Source organism: Festucalex cinctus, chromosome 17 (genome assembly GCF_051991245.1).
Source record: "Festucalex cinctus isolate MCC-2025b chromosome 17, RoL_Fcin_1.0, whole genome shotgun sequence".
Lineage (NCBI taxonomy): Eukaryota > Metazoa > Chordata > Actinopteri > Syngnathiformes > Syngnathidae > Festucalex > Festucalex cinctus.
In genome coordinates this window covers 19,204,486-19,222,347 of record NC_135427.1, presented here as the reverse complement: position 1 = coordinate 19,222,347, position 17,862 = coordinate 19,204,486, and the positions used below count along the sequence as shown (strand labels likewise).

General features: G+C 43.9%; 2 protein-coding genes and 1 long non-coding RNA gene across 3 annotated transcripts; 1 reads left to right on the top strand and 2 right to left on the bottom strand.

The window, feature by feature from the left end:
• The first annotated feature begins 10,158 nt into the window (after nucleotides 1–10,158).
• On the top strand, nucleotides 10,159–11,337 carry LOC144005515 (uncharacterized). The gene is made up of 4 exons (XM_077503761.1): nucleotides 10,159–10,270; nucleotides 10,366–10,395; nucleotides 10,473–10,553; nucleotides 10,652–11,337. Exons 1-4 carry the CDS (start codon nucleotides 10,216–10,218, stop codon nucleotides 11,281–11,283), a joined length of 798 nt encoding a protein of 265 aa, XP_077359887.1. The 5' UTR covers nucleotides 10,159–10,215; the 3' UTR covers nucleotides 11,284–11,337.
• A 266-nt stretch (nucleotides 11,338–11,603) lies between these two features.
• LOC144005516 (uncharacterized) lies at nucleotides 11,604–12,407 on the bottom strand. The gene is made up of 3 exons (XR_013279591.1): nucleotides 12,381–12,407; nucleotides 12,251–12,280; nucleotides 11,604–12,173 (listed from the first exon to the last, which is right to left on the bottom strand). It is a non-coding gene; the product is annotated as an uncharacterized LOC144005516 (long non-coding RNA).
• Nucleotides 12,408–15,424: 3,017 nt separating this feature from the next.
• LOC144005497 (uncharacterized) lies at nucleotides 15,425–17,056 on the bottom strand. The gene is made up of 4 exons (XM_077503744.1): nucleotides 16,950–17,056; nucleotides 16,827–16,856; nucleotides 16,669–16,749; nucleotides 15,425–16,570 (listed from the first exon to the last, which is right to left on the bottom strand). Exons 1-4 carry the CDS (start codon nucleotides 17,002–17,004, stop codon nucleotides 15,477–15,479), a joined length of 1,260 nt encoding a protein of 419 aa, XP_077359870.1. The 5' UTR covers nucleotides 17,005–17,056; the 3' UTR covers nucleotides 15,425–15,476.
• Between the last annotated feature and the right edge of the window lie 806 nt (nucleotides 17,057–17,862).

Here is a 17,862-nt window from a genome sequence, read left to right as displayed (position 1 = left end):
CCAATCTTCTCTCTTGGACGTATTTATCTATTTCATCATTTCCTCTCCAGTGAGCCCCCTCCTTGACGTGGGCTTTCTGGTGAACAACATCGATAGTCATATTCAACCTTAACTCGGCTATTTTCCTCCACAACTCAGCATGAGCAATTTCTTTACTCCTCGCTCCTTCAAACCCATTTTCTTCCCAAATGGATAAGTCTTCTTTGAGCGCCTGAGCACAATAGTGACTATCGGTTATAAGTCTTACTCGACTCACGTGTAATCTTATGGCCTCTAACAATCCTTCTAACACCGCTGTAGCCTCTCCTGCTTGGGCACTACCAGGAGTCTGACCTTTTCGGCGGCATATCTCTTTACCATTGTGTTTCAGGATGAAGCCCCAGTGGGCATACTGGTCTTCACCCTTTTTGGATCCATCTGTGTATAGAACCCATTCATATGATTTCTCCTCACTATTTACAGTTTTCGCCTGTTTTTTAGATATGGATTTTGCTGGTCCTATCTCTAAATCAGGGTCTAGCAGGATATCTTCCCACCTTCCCCATCTCACATTAGTCGCTTTAGTACTTTCTAGTGTGTCTTTACGCAGGTAGCGATGTACTTGACTCTGCGTAACAACTTTTATGCCTTGTCCCTGGGCTAAGTCTTTTAATGTTCCCCAATATTTAGCAAGAACCGCTAATTCTCTCTCCTCCTGGGGAAACTTTTTCTCAACATTATTTATAGTATAAGTCCACAGTGTCACTAAGCCGGCACCTTCATTACTAACACTTACCATTGCATTATCTTCATCACATTGAATCTCAGCAACTAGCCTAACTTCCAAGCTTCTCGGTTCGAGGCGTATAGCATTTTTTACTGCGTTTTTGAGCCCCTCTAAATTTTCTTGGTCTTTAGCCGACCAAGGCCAATCTTTTGTTTTCTTTTCATTAGGATTTTTGCGTAATCGGGCATAAAGGGGTCTCGCAAATTTCTGATAAAACGGAACATGATCTCGAACATAATTACACAATCCTAATATTTTCTGTAGTTCGTTCTCGGACGTTGGCGGCAAAATTTGTTCTATTTTTCCTCGATACGCTTGCGACAGCCCCAAGTCTTCAAACACTTGGAATCCCAAGTAATCTACCTGAAATCTGGCAAGCTGACACTTCTTAAGATTTAGCTTCAATCCTGCCGCCGTCACTCGCTCGATTACGGCCTGCAAAGTTTCCAAATGTTCCTCCTCCGTGTCACTAGCAACGAACACATCATCAATGTAAACTGTGACTGGGAGACCTTCCAAGACATGCAAGACAGCTGATTGAAATACGTTCGGGGAATTTTTATATCCCTGCGGCAAACGCTGCCAAACGTATGCTTTCCCCTTATGCGTAAACGCTGTTTTCCCTTGTGATGCTTTGGCAATTCTCAGGGAAAAGAATCCATTTGCAAGGTCAATACATGATTTATACTTTTTTACTCTTAATGTTTTTAAAGACGCCTGGGGGTTTATGAGGCTCGCTCGGTTAGCCACCGTACGGCGGTTCAGAGCTTTGAAGTTAATGACTGGCCTCCAACCCCCTCCTACCGCTTCAGGTTTTTTAACAGCTTGAATTGGGCTATTGGTAATCGGGTTTAGCTCTTCACGAATAATACCAAGTGCTAATAATTCTTTTACAATTACCTCCATTTCGGCAACTGCTCCTGGGTTGAGGGGATATTGCCTTACGGGCGGATGTACTCCCCCACTTATAGTATGCATGTATTTTGCTCCTAAATCACCGCAATCATTTTTAAAATGTGCGATAGCGGCCCTGTCTAAAATTTCACCTAATTTCTTTTTCCCTTCCAATGTCAATACACTGTCTTGGATTTGTTGGGCTTTTACGGCTGGTACATCTACTGACTTATACCATTCTTGATCAGGTATTATTTTTGTAGGGCCTACTTTCACTAATTTTGATTTTAGTTTTTCCCATCTCTTTTTTGCAACTTGCTTTTGATTTTTAGGCTTTTCCATTTCTTCTGCATCTTTTAATGTCAACAAATTGTGCGGTCCCAATACCCACACAATTCCCTTCCACATTCCTACCGGCATTTTAGCTATCGAACCATCAGCTACCATTACTTGTAGGTGTCCAATTTGTTTTAAGGCTTTTCGGGTCATGGACACCTCGGCCCCTGTGTCTACTAAATAGGGCACTCCCTCCACTTTAGCATAAAGGTTATTCCCTACTCTGTAGACTCCTTCTAGGGTGACCCGTGCCTCTGTCTCCATTACTTTCCAGGCCCCCCGGAGGCTGCAGCCTTGCGCGCCTCGAGGAAGGCCTTCCTTTCTTCTGGGTTTAGTTTGTCAAATTCTTCTTTGGGCATATATGCTGGACCTGGTCTTCGCGCTGCTGGCTGTTGTCTTGGTTGGGGCCTCATCTGCTGTCCTGGCTGAGTGGCCGGTCTCTGATTTCCACTCATTCTCTGTTGCTGAGGTCTCACAAAGGGGACAGTCTGAACTGGTCGCTGAGCTCCCTGCTGGACTTGCTGATCGTTCCCTCGGGTGCGACTAGCGATTGGTCCGGTTCTCCTCTTCTCAGCGTTATGCTTATTCAGGCGATCCCACTTCTTAACGGAGGCTTCAATTTTCAGCGTCGTGCTATTTGGAGCCATTTTCACAAAGACAGCTTCGTTCCCTTTGTCCTTAACAATCATCCGCAGCACTTTGATATACCTATTTGGCGATATAACTTCTTTAATTTTGTGCCACACGTTTAGCAGTGAAACGTCCCTTTTGAGTTGCTCCCTAGCTCTGTTAATATGGGCATCTTCATCTTCATCTTCGCCATCCACCCATCTTTCATAGACCTGTTGTGGTGTTTCGTTTGGTCCGACGGGGCTAGCGATGATGTACTGAAGCCATAGCTTCTTCGCGCCATCTCCTCCTGGCGCGTCCCTAATCATGGGCCATGTCTCAACTAAATACTCTTTAGCTGATTCTAGCCTACCTTTTTGGCGAACCAACTCTTTTAAGGTCTTAAACTGCTGCACATCACCCTCTATGTCGTGTGGCTGATTTATTAAATTCGGTACTATTGTAGTTGATCCCAGTTGTGTCATATATTGGGACTGCTGGTTCAAGGAGGCTCTTGGGGCAGCTGGTACCGTTAAAGTAACCGCTGCTCCATCATTATCTGAATCTGAATTCAGGTCATCGTCGGCTCTCAGCTCACATTTTGCTTTATCATTTATTGCTTTTTTGAGCCGTCTTAACATAAAATCATGTGCCACCGCCACGTAACCATCCCTGAAATTCTTAGTCAGGTCTTGATGAGCAAGTAATGTGGTATATGGCGGAGCCTGTAAAATGTTAACAGCCTCGCGATAAGTTATTCGCATAGTTAGAGGCATTTTACTATCTAGCTTACTAAGCCAGGCCGGTGGATAAGGGCGATTTACTTGCCCTGCCTCGGGTATGTACGCTTTTCGCCCATCCTTTGTCTCGATCCATCCCAGGCTAACATCCCTAGCTACCCTTTCTGAGGACCGGTACACATCAAACGTAGGTTGAGGATTTTTCTTTCTTCTATTCACTGGTCTTGTAACTATTTTTGGGTTCTGGCCAGGGTTGGCCGGGTCATCTTCTGACGAGGTTGAGTCTCGGTCTTCATCAGCGGGATTAGCGCCAATCGCGGTCGGAACAGGAGCTTGCTCTCCACCGTCCTCCTCTTCGCTCCCATCTTCTGGCAGGGGCACCGGTATCATGGGGGGTCGTCCCGGAAAGGGGTCCCGTGCTGTTCCAGGGGTAGACGTGACGGGGCTAAAGGTCACCGTTCCCCTTGGGGCTTTGTTTTTCCCCTTCGGGGTTTGTCTGCTCGGTCCCGCTCGCTCTTCATCCTCTACCACCCGGGCAGCTCCTGACATCCCTCCACTCACCGGGGAAGGCACGGGAGTTGTTTTAACTGGGGATGGGGACTGGGGCGAGTCCCTGAGTTCTCCGGTTATAGATTGCTGGAGCTGGCGTCGTTCACGATCCATCTGCCTAGTACGGGTTAAAATCTCATCTGTCACTGATTTAACTCGCTCCTCTCTCTGCTTTTTTGATATTGCTACCACAAATTCTACTCCCGATGGTGTTGTCACGGGAGTCTTAGCTCTTAAGGTGAAGGCCGCCACAGCTATGGACTCAGCCTGTTGCCACTGCATTTTCCCAGTTTTAATCCAATTTACATCTATCACTATTCTCTCCGCTCCCTCTCCCAGCGCTTTGTCAACCCCTCTCTCCAATGCTTTTGCCATTTCATCCGCATATTGTGCCTGATCACTTTCGGGATTCCACTCCGTCCCTGGCACGTGAATTATCATGCCATAGGGAGTGTTCCCGCCACTAGTTTTTGCCGCTACTATTGGCCGCTGATAATTTTTCTGTAATTCCTGTTTAACCTCTGATTCATATTCTTGTCCTGCTTCCTGCCTTAAAATGTTCCTAAGCGCTTTACTATGTGGTTTTAGTGATCTATCTGTAATTATCACTATAGCATCCCCCTGTATCCGCCAGGGGCTTCCCACATAGTGACACAATATCACTCCATTCCCGATTGAAACCTTTTTGGTTTCCTCCGGCAGCCCCCCCAGGGGCGCCGTTCTTATCAGGGGAGTCATTCTCACAGTTATCCCTGAGCTTTCATTCCCCGATGCTCCTGCGTCCTCCATTACTGGGACACCTGAGCCCGTATCATAAAAGCCCTCTTCACTAGCGGCTTCAGCAAACCGCTTCCTCGCCATCTGGAGCTCTCTCAACTCCGGTTGTTCCCAAAGATTGAGGCTTAAAGCTTCAGTCCCCTTGGGATTTGCCAATTCCACCCTTAAGTGCATTTTCTCGGCAAGGGATTTTATCGTCGGGTCCCACTGGACTCCGGTACTAACCACTTCCATCACATTATACACATCCAACAACATAGACCACCAGTGGACCCAAAGGCCCACCGTCCCAGAGGTGCATCCCTCCTGGGGGTGGTTCACCACTACTGTTGCTATGCCCATTATTTCGGGAAATTCGCTCACGAACATTCCCGTTTCCTTCACCGCCCTTTCCACCTCGACTGGGAGGTCTGTCGGACGGATCGAAGGGTTGTTTATCTCCAGGTGCCTTCTGGCTCCTGGTGGCCATCGATCCACACCTTCACCCAGCAGCATAATTACGACTGGTATATCTACTTGTTCTAGAGGACGGAATTCAGGCTTTAATCCTGCTCCCCTCTCTGTAGGGCTGGGGGACTTTTCCCTCCCATTTTTCCCTATCAATTTTTCCATTACTTCACTAGCGTGTTTTATAGCCCGCTTTGCTTCCTTATTGTAGGAGTGGAGCTATCTATTTCCGAAGCCTACCCGTGCGCTTTGGGTTTTAGGGACGTACTATAGCTCCTGGTTACTCAGCTCCGTACCCGTGTACGTTGCCTCTACCTCTATCGGGACTACCGCGTTCGGGTTTCCTACCTTAACTCGTAGGCGGATGTCCTCTCTTAAACGGTGGGGTGTATTGTCCTTCCAAATCGGTTGTAATCCTCTCCGCTTCCCTTTTCCGGGATCTGGCTATCTTCTTGTGCCAATGGACACTCCTGTCAAAACCGAAAAAGGCTGCTTCCACTAGAACATTAGTCTAGTGGAAACTCCTACCTTTTCTCCTTGGTTCTCGACGACTTTCTTCTTGTGCCAATGGACACTCCTGTCAAAACCGAAAAAGGCTGCTTCCACTAGAACATTAGTCTAGTGGAAACTCCTACCTTTTCTCCTTGGTTCTCGACGACTTTCTTCTTGTGCCAATGGGCACTCCTGTCAGAACCGAAAAAGGCTGCTTCCACTAGAACATTAGCCTAGTGGAAACTCCTACCTCTCTCCTTGGTTCTCGACGACTTTCTTCTTGTGCCAATGGACACTCCTGTCAAAACCGAAAAAGGCTGCTTCCACTAGAACATTAGTCTAGTGGAAACTCCTACCTTCTCTCCTTAGTCCTCGACGACTTTCTTCTTGTGCCAATGGACACTCCTGTCGGGGAACCGAAAAAGGCTGCTTCCACTAGAACATTAGCCTAGTGGAAACTCCTACCTTCTCTCCTTAGTTCTCGACGACTTTCTTCTTGTGCCAATGGACACTCCTGTCGGGAACCGAAGACTTAAAATTTCCGCAAAAATACAAGGAGGAAAGGCAGGGGATGGGGGATCAGGGTTATGCCTGTAGCGGCGGCAGCCTCGGTCAATGGGTCCGCTATCAAGGAAAAGGGACCATAAATATTTTCGGGCACCCCGCAATAACCAAGCAAAGAATATGGTAGATTTGCTATAAATGGGTATCTATAATGACAAGCCACTAAAATGGGCCACCGCACCCAATATGGAAGGCCTAAATACCGTAGACCATAGTTTATCATCACACTACTAAAGGAGACTGCTTCTCTCCGAGCAGCTCTCCACCATCAACTCCAACTGTTCAAGCCCTCCTCCTCTTTGTGGGCGGGCTTGAACCACCCCTTGACTCAGCCCCTCCCTCAGGAATGCGCGGTGCAGCGCGCTCTACCAGGTACACTATCAGTACCTTCACAGCCGACCAGAGCAGCAGGTCGCTGTAAAAGCTCATTCACTTTGAATGGCTTCCTCACACTCAGCCTCGGTTGGAGTGTAAGTCTCCTGGGGGGAGCCAGTCACCGTTCCTTTAACACAAAATAGTACAATCAACTTCAATTCAAAAATCACACTAGTTTTTCACAATTAAAGCAGTTCTTTTCCATGAAACATTTTCATCAAAGAGACTAATTTTGTGTTAGCTCAGGGTCGTCTGACATGACAATTTATCAGCGAGTTCGCCGTCAACTCCAAGCACGGTGCCTCCAGCTCAAAGTCGCGCTCACTCGGGTTCCTGTTCGGGCTTCGATCGACCCCGATTTTGACAAAAATGAGTCAATCGAGCCCCACGTATGGGCGCCACATGTCAACTTCCGCTTACCCGCAGGACTTAAATCGGGAAATATGTCCTGATCGACTCTCCAATCAATGGGTCAGTAATTCCCCTTTTCCCTCACCGGCTCTAAGGCGTCAAAGTGAGGGGACGAGAATTAGTTAAGCCGATATATCGAGGTGGACTCACCTAGGTTTGTTCACTGTCTTCTTATCATGAGGCCAATCCGTTTTCATCCACCTATTACTCCTGAATGAGCAACCACACAGAACCCAGGAATAACAAACTGAACACCTCACTTACTTGGCAGCTCCACTTCTCTTAGTTGTTTGCATTTGTTATTGACCTAGTCTTTTAATAATCCTTGTTAGGATCATACGGACTTGTTTCACATAAAGCAGGAGTATTTGACATCATTAATATAAATGGAAACATTCATCAAATATTGTTAAAATGCACTTACCTCTTTTCCAAACGTCCGTTGCTGCTGTCCGTCTCGAAGGAAAATAATGAGGTCTTATCAAATGACCTGGACTTACCAAAACGTCCCAAAAATAATAAAACAAAAATCAAATCAAATAAAGAAACTTAAGTTCAAGATCAACGGTCTTATAAAATGACCAATGACTCATAAAATGTCAAAAAGAACAGAACAAAACCGAAAGAAACAAATAAAATAATTAAATCAAAGATTGTCTTTCAATTTTTTATTTCGATAATAACAGGAATATAAAAACAATTTTTAAATTCTTTAATGCGCATTCGCCAAACACAAGGCGCAATTATAAATTTCAAAAATCACAAATACAATCAAAATTAAAATTGATAAAATATAAAATAAAATAGGAAAAGGGAAATCAAACATAATCCTATAAACCTTTGAATAGAGCCTTCTAAGATTGATCACTTCTCTAAAGAGCTCAAGACCTAAATTTAAAATAAGACGTTTTTGGCTAAAAATAAATGTGAAGATATGGGAGTGTATTAAATGGCTCCGTCCCTACACGCGATTTACCGTTCATAACTTCCTTTTAAACATCTTATTTATTAAAGCGTTGTACATTACCCAATTTGGTGAGAAAAGTCCCCGCTCGCAGCTAACAGCCAAAGGTCCTCCGAGAAAAACCTAAGTCCTATCACTCTGCTGAACAGTTCTCTAACAACACACTCCTTACAGGTCTATCGCAGGAACAAGTCGATGGATATCGTCGACGGAAGAGCCTCGATCCTCACAAGGAACGAACTTTTATAACCTTGGTTGCGTGTCACAGCTTCCTCTTGGTGAAGGTGTCCTTCCGCAAGTCTTTTCAGTCACTTGCATATCGATGCGCTGAGACAAGTTAGGGCATGTTGGGACGTGTTAGGGCATGTCCACAGTCACATACAGTTGAGTGAGTGACAAGCACATAACATTGGAGCTCATTCTTTACACAAACGCACACAGGAAACTGGTTACTAAGCTACGCACACCACAAAGCTTAATCAGTTCCTGTTTAAACAAAAACACATTTCAGCCTACGTGGGGCTATATGCACCCATATGCACGTGGGGCAATATATCCATCTTACGTGGGGCAATATGCTCATCCTACGTGGGGCACTGCGCCATCTTACGCTGCCAAAGTCTAGGCTGCAATTCAATATGGAGCCAAAAAAGTCCCTATTACAATTCTAACGGTCCTGGCTCTTATTTGATATTTACAAACATCAAATCAATAACAATATATGATAATGTTCTAAACATAACTATGCAAGCATGAATAACATGTATATACATGACATGTTAAATCCCAAACCTCTCAGGGAATCTCAACAGGTTGATTCTTTTTCATTTGTTACACATCTTGTATGACAATGCTGAGAGAAAACATCTTTTCATACAGGCAATCTTGACACTCAATGCAATTACAGCAATCTCATCAGTGATAATAAACAGTATCGCGTGTAATTAAAAGAAAAGAAAAGACAGCAAGGTTTCACAGTGGCTTCAATGTGCTGTAAGCATTGATCCATATTTCAGGTTAACAATTGTCGAGTAAAAATTTTATTTTGTGTGTGCTATCACTCAATTCAGGATACCTTTGTTTATTTATTTAACCGTGGGGCTCTATCACTACAACGTGGGGCCACCTACTCTCTTTAACTTGTGGCTTGATAAGGTTCAAACCGTGGGGCAAAACAAAATCACAACGTGGGGCAAAACAAGTCCACTACCTGGGGCAAAACAAGACTGGTGTTCTCGTGGTGTGCTTGATAAGGTTCAAAACGTGGAGCTTACTTAAGGTTAATATGGGCCTTGCTAAAGGATGACCTATCCTTGCTAAGCAGGCGGCTCCGGTTGCTTAGGTTTGGCGGCATCTGGTGGTTACCTTGAGGTACTACACCCAAAGGCCAAAACATGATCATATCTGCCCTATAGACACCAATTCCCTGATCTTATGGACACCAATTGATCTCTAATTTTAGAATTGAGTTCAGTCCATAATTCGTCATCTAAAAGTACATGATATGGCGCTCCATCCGACCCACACGATCCCACTCAATTCAACAAAGTGAACATTATTAAGAATACTATAAGCCTATTTATTTATGTAACCTTTATTTATCCAGGTACAGAGAGTGAGAACAGATTCTCATCTGCAATGCTGACTTAGCATTAGAGATCAACAAAGCAAAACAAAAGCAAACACAAGTAAATGCATAATAGATTACGTGATAAACTGTAGTTAAATATTTACAAAATACATCACAGCATATGATGATAAAAGGTTTGTAACACAATATTAATACTCAAAGTACATAAACAGTCCCTGAAAAAATGTATACTTAAAGAAACCAAGTTGTACTGTTTCTTGCCAAACCTGGAGAAAACCCACATAAGCATAAGAATGTTGAGAAGAAGCAAACTGTATCAAGTAGGTCGTCTGAATTGCAATCTGACCAGACAGTTCAACTGGGAGAGAGACATGCTAACCACTAGTGTACTGTGCTACCTTGATGGCAATCATAAATCACAAAAACATTTCCGTTTTCTTCCATTCTGTTATCAAATGCAGAATCCATGGTGGGATCATGTTTATTTCAAAGGCTTGAAAAAAACACTACGAAGCATTAGTTACATACAACAACCAAAAAGAGCTCAACATAGATTTAAACCAATAACAATGGAGGGTGACATTTTTTTCATGTATTAATAGCACAGCTGCTGCTAATTAAAGCCAATTAGCAGCAGCTGTGGTCACCTACTATAAAAGCTCATGTTGTATGTTGCCCCGTCACATCTGTTACTGACGCGATGGCGACTCTTTGGCTTGTGATTTTTCTGGCGCAAGCTCTCTTTATGGACAGAGGTAATTTTTTAAAATGTATTGTTGGAATTCACTTTTGTGTTCAAGAAGCAAAATTTTGTGTCCCCAAATGCTTACATGAATTTGTATGTGTGCAGGTCTTTGTCTTCCACCTGGCGCTGCACAAGGTGAATCCAATATGTTTCTCAAAAAAGGTGCACCAGGCACAAACACTGATTAAATGTTTAAAACTTGTCTGCTACAGATATGCTTCACGATGTTTCACCGAGGTTGTTGGAACTTCTCAAATCTTTGGATGTCGTGATGAAGCAACATGCTAAACAATGTGAGGAAAACTTGGGGAAACATTGGTTTTATAGCTTATGATTACCCGGAACTTTCAACTGAACCTCAGCCTTGCATCTTTCTGTATGTGGCCCTCAGACAAAGTTTGGGTCAGCCAGGACTACCCGGCCGGCCTCAACGTGAGCCAGGACGACTACCCGGCCGGCCTCAACGTGAGCCAGGACGACTACCCGGCGCGCCTCAACGTGAGCCAGGACGACTACCCGGCGCGCCTCAACGTGAGCCAGGACGACTACCCGGCGCGCCTCAACGTGAGCCAGGACGACTACCCGGCGCGCCTCAACGTGAGCCAGGACGGCTACCCGGCGCGCCTCAACGTGAGCCAGGACGGCTACCCGGCGCGCCTCAACGTGAGCCAGGACGACTACCCGGCCGGCCTCAACGTGAGCCAGGACGACTACCCGGCCGGCCTCAACGTGAGCCAGGACGACTACCCGGCCGGCCTCAACGTGAGCCAGGACGACTACCCGGCGCGCCTCAACGTGAGCCAGGACGGCTACCCGGCGCGCCTCAACGTGAGCCAGGACGACTACCCGGCGCGCCTCAACGTGAGCCAGGACGACTACCCGGCGCGCCTCAACGTGAGCCAGGACGACTACCCGGCGCGCCTCAACGTGAGCCAGGACGACTACCCGGCGCGCCTCAACGTGAGCCAGGACGACTACCCTGTGGAGGACGATGTGCTAGATGTTGTGTCAGTGAGTATTTGACATGTGCTCTTGTCATGATGGCTGAAGAATTAATAAAGACTTCAAAGTACTCAATTTCATGTAATTTCTTTTTTTTTTAAATAGCTTTTAGCAGTGTTAATGCTAATTCCTCAAACAGGACTGAAATGGTGTTCTCATTTACAACCCTGAGAAATTCTAGATCATTCTGCTCTCCAAGCACCAGCCCCTCCCACCTTGAGAAACCAAGCGTTTCGCCATTGTCAGGTCCCACCCCTGCATCGCCTCTGGACTGAATGCATGGCCACTTTCTCTCAGATCTCCTTGGGCTAGTGACAAAAGTAGCCTTTACCAGTGAACATTCTGTCCAAAAGAAATGTTATCCTTTACACTTGCAATGACAATTGGCAGTTTCATGGTCACTTCTGTAAGCAGCTGGTACCTGGTTCAAGACCTGCTCAGTTTTTTTTGGTTTCTTTGTCTTCTCTCTCCATGATTTCTTGTGGTAAATAGTCATTTTGTTACACATGTTGAATTGGCTTGTATCAAGTTGCGTGGCCGTTCAGAGTAGTGCTCAAAGGCGGAGATAAGCAGCGGGCTAACCGTGGGTGTGGCTATCACATGGGGAGAGGTGGGGGTTTTAATAAACTGGGCATTTTATTTTTGGGGTAGAAAAATGACCTAAACAATCATGTCTATAGTTCACTATGGAAGGGTGTAAAATGGGTTACCTTTTAAAATAACAATTCACACATTGAGTTCCTCCACATATTGACTCGGTTCAGTGCTGAATGAATAATACTGAGTTCTCAAAAGTACAATGACTCCAAACATGCATCAAAATTGGTAATGAATTGGCTGAAGACTTCCCTCTCTATCATCCAAAGATTTGAGAAGTTCCAACAACCTTGGTGGAACATTGTGAAGCATATCTGTAGCAGACAAGTTTTAAACATTTAATCAGTGTTTGTGCCTGGTGCACCTTTTTTGAGCAACATATTGCATTCACCTTGTGCAGTGCCAGGTGGAAGACAAAGACCTGCACACATACAAATTCATGTAAGCATTTGGGGACACAAAATTTTGCTTCTTAAACAAATGTGAATTTCAACAATACTTTTTTTTTTTTTTTAAATTACCTCTGTCCATAAAGACAGCTTGTCGCCATCACGTCAGTAACAGATGTGACGAGGCCACATACAACATGAGCTTTTATAGCAGGTGACCACAGCTGCTGCTAATTGGCTTTAATTAGCAGAAGCTGTGCTGGTTATAACATGAAAAATATGTCACCCTCCATTTTTATTGATTTAAATCTATATGTTGAGCTCTTTTTGGTTGTTGTATGTAATGTTTCATAGTATTTTTTCAAGCCTTTGAAATAAACATGATCCCACCATGGATTCTGCATTTGATAACAGAATGGAAGAAAACGGAAATGTTTTTGTGATTTATGATTGCCATCAAGGCAGCACAGTACACTAGTGGTTAGCATGTCTCAATCCCAGTTGAACTGTCTGGTCAGATTGCAATTCAGACAACCTACTTGATACAGTTTGCTTCTTCTCAACATTCTTATGCTTATGTGGGCTTTCTCCACGTTTGGCAAGAAACAGTACAACTTGGTTTCTTTAAGTATACATTTTTTCAGGGACTGTTTATGTACTTTGAGTATTAATGTGTTACAAACCTTTTATCATATGCTGTGATGTATTTTGTAAATATTTAACTACAGTGTATCATGTAATCTATTATGCATTTACTTGTGTTTGCTTTTGTTTTGCTTTGTTGAACTCTAATGCTAAGTCAGCATTGCAGATGAGAATCTGTTCTCACTCTCTGTACCTGGATAAATAAAGGTTACATAAATAAATAGGCCTATAGTATTCTTAATAATGTTCACTTTTATTCCCTACATTTGAAAACTTAATTTTCTTTACACTCACAAAACATTGAGGACACAATGTGAAAAAGACAAAATAATAGATAGTGGTTGTCAGTGTATCTATTTTGAGAGGAATAATAGCTAATGTTGGTAATAATGAGTACAATGGTTTAATTTCTCTCCGTTGGCCACTCTGGAGCCCATCTTTACATTTTTATTTTTTTCTAATTTAAGACTTAGCAAAATGAACAGGGAGAGCAGCCTTTTCATTGAATTTGGCTCTCACCATCTTTGAATTTGTAAAGCATTGTGTTCGTGTGTTCCCCGTCTCCGCATAGCTTAAGGAATTTTTCCTTTAGTTTTGCTACATAGCTAGTTGTGTTGGACTAAAATTGCTCAACTTGGCATTGCACTGCAAATTTAAGCTATCTAACCTAGACTTAAACGCTTATATCAAGCCATAGTCTTATTGATCTTATAATTATTTACTATGCAATCGCAGAATTTCCAAGATTATTAATCTTGTTTTAAGATTGTCTTTTATTTCTCAGTTTGTAAACCTTAAAATTGGTTATTTTTTTACGCACACTAAGCTAAAATGCTGTAAGAATCTGAAAAGTTATTTTTACTCAAAATAAAATTGTCAGATATCATTCTGTAAGTTCCCTTTGGATGAAACTAAATTGAATAGTTATTTAAAAAAAAAATAGGTGCAAATGTATAAATTTAAACAGCTCAATATTAGTCTTAACCTTTTTTTTTTTTTTTTACAATTATACTGATTTTGTATATTGTGGAGTATAATTGAAATAGAATTTTGATTAATTGCACAGCCCTACAACACACAGGTTGCATTTTATTGTAACCAATTTCCTGGGTTTGTCATACTTACTAAGCTCATTATCTCCTTCCAGTAAACAGGCTACCAGCTCTGTGGTCTAGTGGTAGTCTACCCTCAGACTCAGAGGTTGTGGGTTCATTTATTCCCAGGCTGAGTCGAACCAAATGCAATTAAAAATGGTGCCATCTCCCTGTTTGACAGTCAACTTACAGTACAAATAGTTGTATGCTTTAAAAAAAAATAAAAAATTTCACTTGAAATAAGGCCATTTAACTACCTAAAAAAAAATAAATAAAGTTTGGCTTATTTTAAGATTTAATTTCCTTGATTTGTTGCTTAGAATGAGTGTTTAAAGCTCATTTTAAGATTTATAGATCTACAATTTTTATTTCAAGAAACCTGAGTGAAATTATCTTACTGCACAGGCAGATAATTTCACTTGTCTCTAATAAATTTACACTAACAAGTGTATTGTCTCATTAAGCAGACATGTTTTTGCAGTGAAACACTTTAAAAAAAAAAAAAAAAATTGTGCACCCTGTTAACCAGTTGTAGGTAGATGTTCTATGCCTATTTTAGCCAATATATATGCGTGTTTGGAGTCTTTGTACTTTTGAGAGCTCAGTATTATTCATTCAGCACTGAACTGAGTCAATATGTGGTGGAACTCAATGTGTGAATTTTTATTTTAAAAGGGAACACATTTTAAGCCCTTCCACAGTTAACTCTCAGCATATAATTAAATCTTACCTTTAACATGGCTATTTATTTATTTTTATTTTTAATCAGATATTGCTTTGCTGGTTATTCTTCTCCCTTGAAAATAAAATGCTGGATTTAGCAAGACCCCCACCTCTCCCCGTGTGATTGCCACACCCCCGGTAAGACCGCTGCTTATCTCCACCTTTGAGCAGTCCTCTGAACGGCCACGCAACTTGATAAAAGCCAAGTCAACATTTGTAACAAATCAACCATTTACCACAAGAAATCGTGGAGGAGAGAAGACAAAGAAAGAAAAAACTGAGCAGGTCTTGAACCAGGTACCAGCTGCTTACAGAAGTGACCACAACACTATTTGCTCAGGTTCAACACACAGTTTCACTTGTAGTTCACACAAGTGACAGAGCCTTTGTGGGATTTTAAAAACTAGCAATTGTCATTGCAAGTGTGAAGGATAACATTTCATTTCGGCAGAATGTTCACTGGTAAAGGCTACTTTTGTCACTAGCCCATGAAGATCTGAGAGAAAGTGGCCATGCATTCAGCCCAGAGGCGATGCAGGGGTTGGTCCACACCTGACAATGTCGAACAGCTTGGTTTCTCATGGTGGAAGGGGCTGGTGCTTGGAGGGCAGAATGATCTAGAATTTCTCAGGGTTGTAAATGAGAACATCATCTCAGTCATGTTTGAAGAATTAGCATTAACACTGCTAAAAGCTATTAAAAAAAGAAATGAAATTGAGCACTTTGAGGTCTTTATTAATTCTTCAGCCATTATGACAAGAACACGTCAAATACTCACTGACACAACATCTAGCACATCGTCCTCCACAGGGTAGTCGTCCTGGCTCACATTGAGGCGCACAGGGTAGTCGTCCTGGCTCACGTTGAGGCGCACAGGGTAGTCGTCCTGGCTCACGTTGAGGCGCACAGGGTAGTCGTCCTGGCTCACGTTGAGGCGCACAGGGTAGTCGTCCTGGCTCACGTTGAGGCGCACAGGGTAGTCGTCCTGGCTCACGTTGAGGCGCACAGGGTAGTCGTCCTGGCTCACGTTGAGGCGCACAGGGTAGTCGTCCTGGCTCACGTTGAGGCCGGCCGGGTAGTCGTCCTGGCTCACGTTGAGGCCGGCCGGGTAGTCGTCCTGGCTCACGTTGAGGCCGGCCGGGTAGTCGTCCTGGCTCACGTTGAGGCCGGCCGGGTAGTCGTCCTGGCTCACGTTGAGGCCGGCCGGGTAGTCGTCCTGGCTCACGTTGAGGCCGGCCGGGTAGTCGTCCTGGCTCACGTTGAGGCCGGCCGGGTAGTCGTCCTGGCTCACGTTGAGGCCGGCCGGGTAGTCGTCCTGGCTCACGTTGAGGCCGGCCGGGTAGTCGTCCTGGCTCACGTTGAGGCCGGCCGGGTAGTCGTCCTGGCTCACGTTGAGGCCGGCCGGGTAGTCGTCCTGGCTCACGTTGAGGCCGGCCGGGTAGTCGTCCTGGCTCACGTTGAGGCCGGCCGGGTAGTCGTCCTGGCTCACGTTGAGGCCGGCCGGGTAGTCGTCCTGGCTCACGTTGAGGCCGGCCGGGTAGTCGTCCTGGCTCACGTTGAGGCCGGCCGGGTAGTCGTCCTGGCTCACGTTGAGGCCGGCCGGGTAGTCGTCCTGGCTCACGTTGAGGCCGGCCGGGTAGTCGTCCTGGCTCACGTTGAGGCCGGCCGGGTAGTCGTCCTGGCTCACGTTGAGGCCGGCCGGGTAGTCGTCCTGGCTCACGTTGAGGCCGGCCGGGTAGTCGTCCTGGCTCACGTTGAGGCCGGCCGGGTAGTCGTCCTGGCTCACGTTGAGGCCGGCCGGGTAGTCGTCCTGGCTCACGTTGAGGCGCGCCGGGTAGTCCTGGCGGACCCAAACTTTGTCTGAGGGCCACATACAGAAAGATGCAAGGCTGAGGTTCAGTTGAAAGTTCCGGGTAATCATAATCTATAAAACCAATGTTGCCCCAAGTTTTCCTCACATTGTTTAGAATGTTGCTTCATCACGACATCCAAAGATTTGAGAAGTTCCAACAACCTCGGTGAAACATCGTGAAGCATATCTGTAGCAGACAAGTTTTAAACATTTAATCAGTGTTTGTTCCTGGTGCACCTTTTTTGAGAAACATATTGGATTCACCTTGTGCAGCGCCAGGTGGAAGACAAAGACCTGCACACATACAAATTCATGTAAGCATTTGGGGACACAAAATTTTGCTTCCCAAACAAATGTGAATTTCAACAATACATTTTTAAAAATTACCTCTGTCTATAAAGAGAGCTTGCGCCAGAACAACCACGAGCCAAAGAGTCGCCATCGCGTCAGTAACAGATGTGACGGGGTAACATACATGAGCTTTTATAGCAGGTGACCACAGCTGCTGCTAATTGGCTTTAATTAGCAGCAGCTGTGCTATTAATACATGAAAAAAATGTCACCCTCCATTGTTATTGATTTAAATCTATGTTGAGCTCTTTTTGGTTGTTGTATGTAACTGTAATGTTTTGTAGTGTTTTTTCAAGCCTTTGAAATAAACATGATCCCACCATGGATTCTGCATTTGATAACAGAATGGAAGAAAACGGAAATGTTTTTGTGATTTATGATTGCCATCAAGGCAGCACAGTACACTAGTGGTTAGCATGTCTCTCTCCCAGTTGAACTGTCTGTTCAGATTGCAACTTGGTTACTTTTTAATTATACATTTTTTCAGGTACTGTTTATGTACTTTACTTGAGTATTAATATTGTGTTACAAACCTTTTATCATCATATGCTATGATGTATTTTGTAAATATTTAACTACAGTATATCACGTAATCTATTATGCATTTACTTGTGTTTGCTTTTGTTTTGCTTTGTTGATCTCTAATGCTAAGTCAGCATTGCAGATGAGAATCTGTTCTCACTCTCTGTACCTGGATAAATAAAGGTTATATAAATAAATTGGCTATTCCCTACATTTGAAATCATTGAGGACACAATGTGAAAAAGACAAAAAATAGATAGGGGTTGTCTATATCTATTTTGAGAGGAATAATAGCTAATATTGGTAATAATGAGTACAATAGTTTAATTTCTCTCTGTTGGCCACTCTGGAGCCCATCTTTACATTTTTAACCATCAACTCTTAAGTTTACATGCACAGTAAGATTCTTTGCAATTCAAAACTTAAG